Source organism: Phalacrocorax carbo, chromosome 6 (assembly GCF_963921805.1).
Source record: "Phalacrocorax carbo chromosome 6, bPhaCar2.1, whole genome shotgun sequence".
Taxonomy (NCBI): Eukaryota; Metazoa; Chordata; class Aves; order Suliformes; family Phalacrocoracidae; genus Phalacrocorax; species Phalacrocorax carbo.
The window spans coordinates 2,641,125-2,654,202 of record NC_087518.1 but is presented as its reverse complement, the minus strand read 5'-3'; the positions used below and the strand labels follow the sequence as shown (position 1 = coordinate 2,654,202).

General features: G+C 44.3%; 2 protein-coding genes across 2 annotated transcripts in view; one reads left to right on the top strand and one right to left on the bottom strand.

Moving 5' to 3' along the window:
- The first annotated feature begins 24 nt into the window (after positions 1-24).
- LOC104039814 (histone-lysine N-methyltransferase SETMAR) lies at positions 25-2,520 on the top strand. The gene is made up of 2 exons (XM_064453430.1): positions 25-147; positions 1,639-2,520. Exons 1-2 carry the CDS (start codon positions 61-63, stop codon positions 2,431-2,433), a joined length of 882 nt encoding a protein of 293 aa, XP_064309500.1. The 5' UTR covers positions 25-60; the 3' UTR covers positions 2,434-2,520.
- A 4,064-nt stretch (positions 2,521-6,584) lies between these two features.
- SUMF1 (sulfatase modifying factor 1) overlaps positions 6,585-13,078 on the bottom strand; it is a 37,986-nt gene continuing 31,492 nt past the window's right edge. Inside the window, exons 8-9 of the mRNA XM_064453429.1 lie at positions 10,223-10,282; positions 6,585-7,365 (exon numbers count right to left, since the gene is read on the bottom strand). Coding sequence (XP_064309499.1) covers positions 7,255-7,365; positions 10,223-10,282 — 171 coding nt within the window. The 3' untranslated portion in view covers positions 6,585-7,254. The remainder of the gene's footprint in view (positions 7,366-10,222; positions 10,283-13,078) is intronic.

The following is a 13,078-nucleotide window of genomic DNA, read 5'->3' as shown; positions in this document are numbered from 1 at the left end:
AATCAAAGAGCGGCTCCGGCCCGGTTAGCCAATCCCCGCGGGGGGGGGCGGGCCTGGGCGATGGCGGCCGGGGCGGACCTGAGCGGCGGGCTGGAGCCGGTACCCGTGCCGGTATGGCCGTCCGGGGAGGTCCCGCCGGCCTTTCAGGTAAGAGGTCGCGTCGGGTCGGAGGCACCGCGGCCGGGGCGCCCCAGGGAGCCCGTCTGCCGGCGCCGTCCCCTCAGAGAGCCCGCCCCGCTCCCTCGGGGCGACGCGCGGCCGCAGGGCCGGTCCCCCGGTAACCTGGGAATAGCGCGCGCTGCTGTAGGCTTGTCTCGTGCTCTGTCAGGCGTAGCCCGCTTTGTGCCCTCTTCCGCCTTGTTTGTAGTCGGTGCCAAACCTCTCCTGGAAGGACGCCTCACTGCCTAGGAGTTTGTTTCAGTGATAGTAGGAAATCTTTAGAAAACAGAACGAAGAAGCTTCTAATAAGCCTCGGGGTGGGGGGGCGGGAATAAAGATATAATCCAAACAGACCCTAATCTTTCTTAATTATATGGTGTGCTGATATTTTACAGAAATAGAAATGTTTGTACACAGCGAATGGGAGAAGATGGGAACAGATAAGGGACTGTTAACCTGGTTTTGAGTAACGCCAAACGAGCGAGAAAGCTGATGTTTATGGACAAAAAAGAAACTTCTGAATGAACTGGCGTGTTTCCCAACACCCAGAAGCTACCAGGCTTAAGCTACCGTGAAATGTAATCTTTAGTAATAATAGCACGTACTCCAGGGTTCTAAATAAAGCGTTGTAAGCGGAATGCTGAGAAGAAAGTAAAAAAAAATACACGTAGCTGCCTTTATACTTTGGTTTTCAAATCCAGCAAAGTTTTTGTCAGTTTTAGTTTGCAACAGTTCATAGTGCTATAATCATTCACCTGCTGGGGGCATTAGTGTGATTTTGAGAACCCGATTTTCAGCGTGGGTTTTTTGAACAGAACCACGTCTGCTCCCACGGACGGAATTTACGGCAAAGCAAACACTCTCTCGTGTTTTACCCTGACGGTACAGTAGTTAGTTCAGCTTTTTTTCTAAATATGTAGAGCAACACCATCATCACTTCATAAGAGAATTAAAAGAAGCAGGTTTGAATACACCATTTTGAAGAGATAAATTGAAACTATCTTAATTTTTAACAAAAGTGGGCAATTGAAATCCTGTAACTTCAAAATAGATATCAGCTAATCTTCATACCTAACTAACTAAGCTTATCGAGCATTTTGAAGGGGAGGGAAATTACTTTAAAGATACTTTGCCATTTCTGTAAATAAAAATCTCCAGTAAATTAGATCCAATTAGCTGACATATTTTCCTGCTAAAAAGGATTTTTTCTGGCTAGCACACTATTTTGAGCAATTCAGCCACTAACAGACTTGATTCTTTTTCACTCTATATGAAATATCTTATTTGCATTCTTTAAAATGTTTTCCAAAAGTTAGACTTGTCATTGGAAGAAGTTTCCAGGAAAAAGAAGCGTTCATGATTTCAGTTCCCCACGTTCAGAGATCAGTCGTTGCCAGACACAGACCTCTTAAGAATTCCATAGCCTCTGTGGAAAGAAGCGTTGAACGTGACAAGATTTGTCTGTTGCTCTCTTTGCAGTATAGCCCAGACAACGTGGCTGGAACAGACGGAGACATTGACCCTGCTGAAATCACCTTTCCAGGATGTTTGTGTCTTACCAGCTCCTGTGTGGTTCACGTGTGCTCATGTCTTTGCCGTGGTGAAAATTACAACGGCCTGTGCCTCCAGCCTACAGACAAAGAGGAGTACGCCAGGCCCGTGTTTGAATGCAACACCATGTGCCGGTGTGGTGAATCCTGTCACAACAGGGTTGTTCAGAGGGGTTTGCAGTTCAGACTTGAGGTGTTCAAGACCGAGAAGAAAGGGTGGGGTCTTCGCACTCTGGAATTCATAGCTAAAGGAAGATTTGTTTGTGAATATGCTGGTGAAGTTTTAGGCTTTAATGAGGCTCGTAGAAGAATTCAGGCCCAGACATCAAAGGATTCAAACTATATTATAGCGGTGAGGGAGCACCTCCACAGTGGTCAGATAATGGAGACATTTGTTGACCCTACATACATTGGTAACGTAGGCAGGTTCCTGAACCATTCTTGTGAACCAAATTTGTTTATGGTGCCAGTTCGAGTTGACTCAATGGTGCCTAAACTGGCGCTTTTTGCAGCTACTGATATTTCTGCTGGGGAGGAACTTTCATATGATTATTCTGGAAGATTCCATAATTTACCAATAACTAATACAGAACAAAAATCTTTAGAGGAAGATAACAGATTGAGAAAACCTTGCTACTGTGGTTCCCGCAAATGTGCTTCCTTCTTACCATGGGACAGCTCCCTCTTTTCCTCATCGGACACTTGCTCAGGGAGCTCTCCGTAGCTTTTCAGACCCTGAAAAATACCTAACAAATACCATTTTCTCTAGTAGCTAAATTGGAGTTAAATAAAATTCTGATTGTGTATTCCACCAAGGAAGCACGTGTGGTTTTGAGTAACAGCTAGAAGACAAGATTTGGAGGATATCTTCATGCAGCATCCTAGCGACTGTTTTCAAGGTGGATGATATGGTACAAGGGAGCACTGCAGCTTCAAGATGTCCCAGAATTAGTTACTAAGTCAGGCCTGGTGGTTTTTTTCTTTATTTTCTCTGACATCTTGCTGTACGGTAAAGCACCTCTCTCAATCTGTACCTTTCAGAATGAATTTGCATATTGGTACACAGAAAGGACGTGTAATAACAAGAAATACCACTGAAAATTACACAAGAGAATGAGACCAAGGAATGGTGACATTTGCAAGAAGGGCATTAGGTTTCTTAAATCCCATTAAATTTTTTTTTAAAGTTACTTGCTAAACACATAAAACAAAAACAACTACTTAATATTGATGTAAAAAACTTGCCCAGAAAGATTAGCCTGAATGCTTTGTCCCCCCATTTTCCATCTCCAGTCACATCTAGCTGCATGCCAAAATCTGGTTTTAAGTAACTCGTTCAGTTTCGTTACCATTTAGCTTCCGTGCAAATGCTGCAGTATTACAGGGTACACTCATCCATCTGCCTAAATACCATCTATCTCAAGGCTCATCTGATAAGATTTCTGTAATAATAGCAAGCAGCACATCCATGTTAACTTTCCAGCACTATTATTACACACTTAGGAAGCAAATTCAGACTCCGCAGTCTAAAGCAGTACAATGCAGCTATTCTGACTTCTGAAATGTATTAAAGTAGGAAATAGAAAAGCGCATCTGAACAACAGCAAGTTTGTGTTTTATGTTGTTGAGCAGCTGGCAGATATGTGAGCATTCCTTTCAGCTACTAACTGGTTTGTTTTCACTATTCCTATGGAGCCAAACAGTGTTAAGCAAGGCCTGTCCTTTCCCAGCCAAGAGAGATGATCATTGCCTCTTTTAATCATTCTTGTACAGATCTAGCAAGCTTTACTGCTTTACTGAGCATCTCCTTACGCCAGGGATGCACGAGGGAGCTTATCAGATGGGGTGCGTTCTACAGCTGCACGTTACTTCACTTCCTTTCTAGAACGATCAAATTAAGGAAGCTTCAAACAGGCTTGCTTTGAAATTCCAACTTTGATATACAAGGCAGATAAACTACGGTGCTGCTTCTTACAGCCCCAGCAGTGGCACAAACCCCTGGGTTATTTGCTCTGTACAGTTCAATCTGTAACTGTATCCATAACCTTTGACATAACGTACACCAGGTAGCGCCTCTCGGGGAGGGGGGGGAATCTGCTGTTCTGCTGCCATCAGCAACTTTTTTTCTTTTTCCTAATAAAAAAAGACAACTTTGTTTTGGACTGGAAAAATGAACCTGATACTGACATGGGATAAAGGATGTTTTGCTGCTGTTATTTTGCTATTTGCTAAACAAAGTCTTACATGTGTTTACCTATACTTCCTAGGTAAACTTCAGTGTTAGCTTCTCCCAGTTTGTGTACCTTCATGCTTCCCTTAGGAAGAGCTGCTGTTGAGATTTATATATGGCTGTGGCTTTACTTTAAGATAAAGATGACCATGTGATTTTTCTTGGGGTTAATCATTGTGTCACTTTTGTCAATACAGAAAGCTTCCAAAGGATGTCAGCTGCTTGTTAAAAGTCATTTACAAGCTGAGTGGCCATTAACTTCATTTCCTGGCTGCTTAAGGGTGCCTGCTTCTACAGAGGAGTTCTGCAGATCCCGTAACTCGGAATGCACACTGCACTAGATACCAGAGTGCAGCTTAGGTTGCAAGGTCTCTTGTCCTAGTTAGAGGCTTATCTAGTTTTCTTCCCCCAAAGGGCAGTGCGCCAGCCACTTTCAGCCTGCAGGCCGGGGCGCGCTGGGAGTGGATGATCCAGTCTGCTTCCTCTTTCCTCCTGGAAAAAGTTTCAGGACTAGTTTTACACCATCTGTATTCCTATTCCTCAAGATTAGATGGGTTTTCAAGATGACAGCACTACTTGCTAGCTTCCTGTTATGAATACGTACTCGGCACAATTTTAAGTAGTTAAGGAAGCGTAGATTTAAAAAAACAAAACCCCAAAACACAAACCCCAAACACTGTTAGCAGTATCTAGTCCTTGCATCACCAGCCTTAAACCAGAGAACACAGCCCAGCCTTCTGTCCCTGTGCAATCCTACCTTTTCACTCCCAGCCAGCTGATGCTGCCTCTAGCAAGCGAACTTGAGTATCAATTACCTGGTTAGAACAAACTTCCGCGGCATGGAACAGCAAGGGAGTGGTGTGCTGTTGCAAACAGCCAGCCACATTTAAGACCTTGCAAGAACATGAAATAATAGGTTGTCATCGAGTTCTAAACCATCAGGGCAATTGTTAACGGCCTTTCTCCATATAGCGTGTGCTTTATACTCCGCTATGCCTTAGCACTACAGCTGCATGGGGGTGTGGAGCAAAATCCTACTAAAAAGCAAATAATCCTCTTAGAAGGGACTAAAAAAAGAAAACAGACCCTTGTTTCTACCTGCTGCATTTCTGTTCACTTCTTTCTTCGCGTTCCTTTCAGCTTCTGAGTCCCAGTTTACCGCTTCACAGTTCAGCGTGCTCTTTCACAAAGAATCCAATCAAACAGATCAGAGCTCAATCAAACAGCTCAAAAGGCTACGAGCTCTGTGTAATCCTCCTTTCCCCTGTCAAAGTGCAGTAGTGATCATCAGTTTCGGTATTTAATACTCACTCAACCTTAGAGGTTTACTTTCCCATTGAAATCTGATCAGGTTAATTCAAGGATCTTTAATGAAAGGTCTTGTAATAAAATACAATAACCATTATCCAAACAAAAGCAGCATGAATGGGACACATTCCACCATCTCCGCAGAGCACCAGCAAGACTCCTCCGCATGCCGCCCACAGCACAGCGAGTGTCGACTGGCACCTGATGGTGTGGCATCAGGAAGCTCTTCATTTCAATAAAGTCATAAGAATTTTCCAATGTATGGAATGGTGTGTGCATTTTTATCGAGGACTTTTTTTTCCCAGAATAAAAACCAAAACCAGCTCTAAGCAACATCTTTTATATATTTCTTCTTGTGGCAGAAAGATAGAAATAAAGTATAATCTTTCCCTGTCACTCAGTAAAATAGATTTTAATTGAAGATTTAATGCTGGTAAGGTCTTTACTACACAAAATATTTACCACAGCTTTTATCATGCTCATGTGAGGGCCGAGTCAGAGTGGTATATTCTGGTATCGTATTTTTTCTGCTTGCAGGAATTACCTGCCCCCCCAGCTGGAGGCTGGTGTTTGCCAGAGGGCTCCTCAAATGTTTTCCAGTGCCCTCCTTTTGACACAAAACACCAAGCGGAGAAGGGGTTGGCAAGCGACAGACTTCTGTTAACCCCAGGTGGTATTTATTAAACCCAAAGCCGACTTACTGCAGACAAGACAATGCTGGGAAAGACTGGCATCAACGCAAAGATTTTTCTTAATCCACATTTTTCACTGTTGGGTCTCAAAGCAGCCGACAAGATGGCCAAGTTCGATCCCTGTCTTGCACACAGGCCGTCCAGAGGCCTGTTAGAGGGGAGCCCCGCAGCTGCCCGCGGCGCGCTGGGAAGGACAGCCGCCGTGGTGCGGGGCTCGCTGCACGGGCGGTGTCGTGCAGCCTCCGCCTGGCGCACAGAAATAGTACCAGCTACCGTCTCCTGGAGCCAGTGACGGTGCAAACTGCTTTGTAAAAGGCCTGGCAGATCCCAAAATGAGGTAGCTCTCGTGATTCCCATTTCCCTTCCTCCTTGCTAAAATTCCTCTCCATTTAAGTGGGATTTTTTTTCTTTTTTTTTTTTCTTTAACAACAGTTTCAAAAGTTACCTTATTAGGCCTTAGGGCTCACAGTTACATCTGCCATCTTTTCACTTTAATGATCTTTTATTCAAGCGGAATCATCCGTTAGCTTTAGTTTCTAGTGATGCCATTTTTGCAAGTTGCAAGTCCCCAAAATAAGCCTGCACCACGTCCAAGGGAAATTAAAAGGAAATGACCCGTGGTTTTCCATGAGTAAAGGTCTTCAGAATAAATACTTGAAATTTTATTCAAATATGTACATCATTTCTAATCATCACCACCCTGAGGATTATCATCCCTCAGCTGCAGAAGGCACTAAAGAGGAGCAAGTATCTTGCCAGAAAAAAAACACATTTCTGGACCCGATTTTCACTGCAACAGGAATGTAATACAAGGGCTGCGGTAGCTGCCCGTGTCGACAACGGTCTGTCTTCCAGTTCTCACCTCTCCTTAACTCCTTAAATTTTCTTTTAAAGCTGTCTAGAAATTTATAAAGTCCTTGTTTATTGCATTTGAGTGTAGAAATTCAAACTATACATAAATAAAACTATGTAATAAAGATCTTCTCTAAAGGAGCTATTAATTAACATTTTAAAACACAATCAGCATGTTTCTGCTCAGTTTTGTGCTAGTTACCTCCAGAATACTCTTGCTAAACCCAACAGAATTCACCGATGAAAAGTTTGGTCAGGATAAAAGTCCAGGCCAGCACCCACAAAGATAAATACAGGAAGGTTCTTCAAGCGACGTTGAGTAGTGCTGGATATTTTTCCCTCCAGGAGGAAGATTTAGCACTAGATGTTTCTAGTCCGTGTCATCAGCAAGTGACACTCCACACAGCACCTCTTCGTTGGGTGAGGTGCCGCCCTCCACGTCTCAGTGGGATGGCCCGCGTGGTCACGGCAGCTCCGGCAAGGTGTCTGCTGCGCAGCGGAATCCCAGGTTTGAGGCAGAGCTGTCGGGAGTGTTTTGACTACGGGCCACACAGCGATACCTGTAGCAGTAGGACTGGAGAGTAAGGGGTGGGGGGGAGGGGGGGAGAGAGGGGACTTCAGAGCACACGACAGCTTGTGTGTCCTTAGGCAAGGGTTTGTTAGATTAATGCAGCAAAACATTTCACACGCTGTTGGAAAGATCGGTGAACTGATACAGACCAGAACTGCTGTGTTAGGAATAAGGGAAATCCCACAGGGAAATCCCACTGCGTACAGAGCCCAGCTGCAGCTGACACGACCGGCAGTTCGAATGGCAAGGTGTCCTTAACACGGGTGTCGACTAGTAATAGACCCTGCTCCCCAAAGAAGCGTTCTGCTTCTCGGGAACAGAAAGCATCTCGGTGCCTCGATCTGTTGGTCGGTATTCTAAGGGACGACTGGAAACGGACAGGTACTGGCACCTGCCAAAAAACATTTCACTGAATGAAATGCAACGAGAAGGGAATGACGAGAGGCAAACTTCTCCCCGGTATTCCTGCGGCTAGCATTTTAGGGATATATATAAAAATCAAGATACAATCTGGACTGGTGACTATAAAAACGTTTACATTTAAAATAAAGGCGTTGATAAAGTGATTCAGTTGCATTTCAGATATTCCTAGTAGACACCTTTGAACACTGTCCTCTTCCAGAATGGGCTGCAGTCACTCAGCAGCTGCCTCAGAAAACCGAAAGGAGCAACCGTCATTGCCGTTTCATTTCTTTAAGTGAGAAAGGAGCACAAGAGCCTTTCACAGGACTTATCCTCACACCCATCAGATACAGCCGCTTGATGCCACTGATGTGTGGCGGTGGGAAATACCTCTGCGCTTTCATTCCCAGTGTTGTTTGTCTTGTGCTCGTGAGATTTGATAATTCTGTGACAGACCAATTAGATCAAAACTGTCGCCTTAGAAGATGCAGAAGAGGACTGCTGCGGGGTGCTTTGAACAAGTTATTTCGAGAAAGGCTGTTACACACAATGAATCTAGACAGGACAAGGTCTTTACAGCAGGGTATAGACACTGGTCTGTAACGTGTTTCGCGCGCGGCCTGGCCGTGCAGGTTTGGCCACGTCGCAGTGCACGTTAATATGCTTACACTCCTTGAAAAAAGGAGAACCTGTGCTACTCACGATGCTGCAGATTCTCAATTATCTGCTGTTAGCAACGGTGGTTTCCAAACGGCAGAACCAACCAGTTTAAGCGGCTTGCTACCTGACGTTAGACTGCCCAGAGGCGGTTACCCATCGCAGCGTGGAAGGACAGTCACGCTGGTCATTGCGCTACCAGAGCGCTGGGGTAGCGGGCTGTGCGTTTAAGTAGTAACTCCAGCACAATCCATCCAAGCTCTGCCCCATTTTGCTGTTACTGCAAAAGATCTGGTTCAGGCTTTTTGTTCTCATCCTCCTGTTACAGGCTCCCGGCCTCTGACAAAAAACCACACCATTTTCGTTCAGGCTGTGCAGCTGCATGCAGTCAGGTGCTGAACCAGAGTTCTGGAACGGCTCGGTTCAAAAGCAAACATTTTTTTCCTCTTGTTTTTTCCCCCCCCTTTTTTTGGGGGGTGGGGGGGAAATGTGGCAGAGGAAAGCAGGGAGGAAAGGGTAGTTTTTCTCCTTTAAACCCAGATGCCTTCAGGACTTTAGGCACAGCTACTAACCAGTTCAGTTTGTGTGACCGGGAGGGTGGTTACAACTTAGACTGTCCTCAAGGGACCAGCCCTGTGAACCACACCATCCCATCCCCGAGAGGCAGCAGGTCACGGATGTTTATCTCCACCGAAGGAGATGCAAACACCTTCCCCAGCTCTTTGGGAGCAGCACAGAGCTGGGGGGCAGCTGGTACCCTCAAAAACAGCGCATGCTGCTGCTGCCTCATGCTGCAGAGGTATACCCTAAACCTCAGCAGTACGCAGGATTTAAAAGCTGATCTATTCTGAAAATAAAAGTAACTGCCAAGCCTACGTGTAAAAAGGCGCAAACTTCAGCCTTTGTCAACTTGGTAGCACAGAGCAGTCTGAACAGATTTTGAGGCACCTAACAAAGAGCCCTTGTACTAATAGTTCTCAGTGGGGTTTTTTGTCTTGATACGCAGCCTAGTTTTATCACCTACAAGAAAAAAAGACTAGGACAGACTAGAATCTTCACAAGCCGTTAAAATGGGTCACATTATTCATCACTGAAGAAGAGTCTATTCCAGTGTTAATTTAATCAACACTGCTAATTAACATCTGACATTGATTTCACCTAAGAAGGAAATCAGTGTATAAAATGGGATCTCACTGTAGAAAATTTAATCTAATTATGAGAATGACTTGCCAGCTTCAGGCTTTGAGAGGGAAAAAGAACAGGGCAACTTTAATGAAAAAGAAGATCTCCAATGAGCATTTTTTCCAGCGCGGCACAAACAGAGTTTAAAACATGATTTGTGCCATGAACAGCAACAGCATTGTGGTGGTAACCAGACTTCTCAGGAAGAGCTTCAAGTCTGCTATCAACGAAGCTGAAACATTCACCTCCCAGCAATCTTTCTGCAAACACCTGATATCTCTTCTGGATGGAGAGTCATTCTAAAACTAAAGTCACATCCGTGCTTCCTACTCTTACAAGCATCACTCAAGCACAGCAACGCAAAGAGCCTTAGAGGCACGCATCAATTTTAACTTCTACATCTAAAAAAAAAATCATACCGGGTAAAGCAGTTTGTTTTAATTCCAAGCTAACTAAAATAATTCCTTAAGACCATTAGGTATCTCTTCCTTAAATTGCATTAAACCCCTTAACAAGCATCCAGGCTGCCAGGAAACTGTCAGAAGACCATTTCATTGTCAAGTCAGGTACTTTCAGAGGGAAGATCAATAGGAAAATACCACGGGCCTTTTTACATTACCTTATGGCACATATACGATCCACCCTTCTTCACCCTGTCTGTCCCCGATGCGGGCCCTTTCTGTGGAGGAGAGGACACTGGTTAGTGTTCACAGAAGAACAGTGGCCAATTACAGGGTAGAGGTAAAAAGGTGTAAGAATAGTGAGATGGATAAGGAGCCGCCATAAATATTAAAAGTAAATAAATTTCAGCTGCTTCTGTCTGAATCAGAAAGCTTGAAATAATTATGTTGTAAAAGACTTTGACGGGTAAAAGTTATTGTTCTCTCCCTCCCCCGCCGCAAATATTTAACATTTGAGTTTCTGTAAAATGCCTGATAACACGCTGTAAAAAGCACAGTGGCCATCAGGAGAGACTACTGATCTTTGAAAACAGGTACGCTTCTTTATGCTGCAGACTTCTCCTAATGAGAGATCAGGAAATGAAATCTGTGCTTCTCATCAGCCCCACTGCTGTGAAACAAACATACGCAAACCCAGTGCCTCCAGAAGGACCAGAGAGACCTTCCACTCCTCCACGTGCAGTTACGCTGCTCGGTGGCCAGGTGCGACGAGGGGCTGCGATGCCCAGCGTTTGGTGCTTATTCTCTTCCCAGTCCCAAAATCAAGTCTGAAGCACAAGCGAGTGACTGCAGGGCGAGGCATTCTGTGTCATCCCCCGTCACTGCGTACTAGTTATTATGTGGGATCACGACAGCTAAAGAGGGCTGCAGAAAGCACTGCACTTAGGAGCAACAATTTTGTAATTGCGTGTACATTTGCAGCGCGCTGTGTGTGATTTATTTGAAGTGCTTATGAAATTGGCCCTAGAATTGCTTTAACGAGGTTATTTCACTCTTCTTTTTCAATTTCAACTCCGAAGGCTGCCCTGATAGTTCAAGCAAAAAGCTGGGCTTCCTTGATAACACGCTCTTACCTGCTTTGATGCATATTTATTACACAGGTGAGCAATTTTCCCACTTCATTCCTTTTAGCTGGGAAAGTCACCACTGCACTCATCTAACGCTTAGAGACGACTGCTGTACTTCTTGTTTCTGCTGTTGGTACCACACATTCCTACAGGCTTTCTGTGCTCTGCGTGCATCGAGAAACTACTTTGAGGAAAGAACCACAAGAACACCTGTCTTATAGAATTGACAACCAAGATCAAGAGAGTAAACTGTGGTTTATTAGTTAAGGGGCAAGCCTAGCCTGGAAGTTAGTACTGCCACTAAGAAGCTGCTCAGAGTAGGAAGAGGTGCGTGTATTTCTATTTCTGTGCACGTTGCATTGGTGTGCAACAAAAACATTTTCTTACCATGTACAAACCTCCAATAAAAAAACGTTTCCATTAACTCAAGGTACAAGCTGTTTCATCACTTGTTGGTAGGGTGTATAAATCGAGCCTGTATTTCTAGTCAAAACCTATCGGAAGATTTTGTAGGAAGAAAAAAAGCGCCACCATGTTCTCCATATCCCTGCAGTTGCTGCTAAGGCCACTACTTTTATCAAGAAATATGGATTACAAGAAAGTCATCAGCTCAGTTTTTAGCCATTAGGAAAAAAAAAAGACTTAATTGCTACAGAGTATGTAAACAATACCAAATAGTACCCCAAAAGTGTACCATAATTGGTTAAAAACAGTAACTGCTGAAAAAGAAATTCTGCCAATTGTTTCGTCTCCTCCGGCCCAGCAGGCAGCCGCTTATCCTGGATGCATCTGGAGGGTGCTGTGCTTTCTGCAAAGCCTTCTGCAAAACAACACCTTGACCAATGTAAGTGCAGTCACCAAAGAAAAATGTCACTTCTCTAATGGCTGCTGGATCCAGGAATAATTTCCCTTCAGGAAGGAGGTTCCTGAAGAGGGGTTTCAGCGGGAATGGCACCTCCCCAGCTCTCCTCAGCGTCCACTGACCTGAGCGGTTTGGTTACACCTCGTCACCACACTCCTACCCCGTATCAAGGGATGTAGCTGTCTCCCACCCAGCTCCTGCACTACCAGAGGTCAAGTTCTAGAAGAATCAACGTGAGACAAGCATTTGTAACGCTCAATATAAGCCTTGGGGACTGTAAGAAACCCCTGAAAGTTTATGCTGGTACTAGAGAAGCTACTGACTGCATCCACCAAGTCTGACTGCTGTGAGAGTTTCCAAATCGCAAGTTTACCATACTGAAACCTCAGCAATTTCACATTTATTGCAAAATTTTAGATGAGATAGGCAAAAAAAAAAAAAAAAAAAAAAGAATTGGTCTACTACTGCATTTAATACCCTACAAACGCTCAAGGAAACCCACGCCCACAGGCAGCGTCCGCTTGTTTCTGAGCCAGGGTGCTCCTCTGTGGGACAGGCTTGCTCCATTTCCCAGGTCTCTGGAAAATGTCTTCACAAAACTTGCATGTAGATATACCAAGCCCCACTCTTAAGACAAGCACAATCAACTCAAACGGCCTGTTAATCTCATTTTCAGGGAAGCCAGGGTAGACCCAGCCAGAATAAAACTGACCTAAAAAAAGCTACGTGAGAACAAGACAAAACAGAGAACAATGGAGCTGTTGAGCAGGATTTCCCATTAAAAATTGTAATGCAAATACAGAGCAGTAATCACTGCTGTTAGCTCCAAAGTAACTTTTATAAATGAAGAGGAACATGCCAATTTAGGATTAGGTTTATTGTCCGACCGTAAGACTCTTGTATGTTTCAGCAATTATACAGGGATAACATAGACTGAAGAGCATGTGAACCACAGAAAGCTGTAATTGCATAAGCTCTTTTTATTAATTACAAATGTCTTCTGCCAGGCAAAAACTGAGCATCCAAGATTATTTGGTCACAAAACCCCAAGTTAAATTGAACCCCCCCAGCCTCTGAAGCAGGAT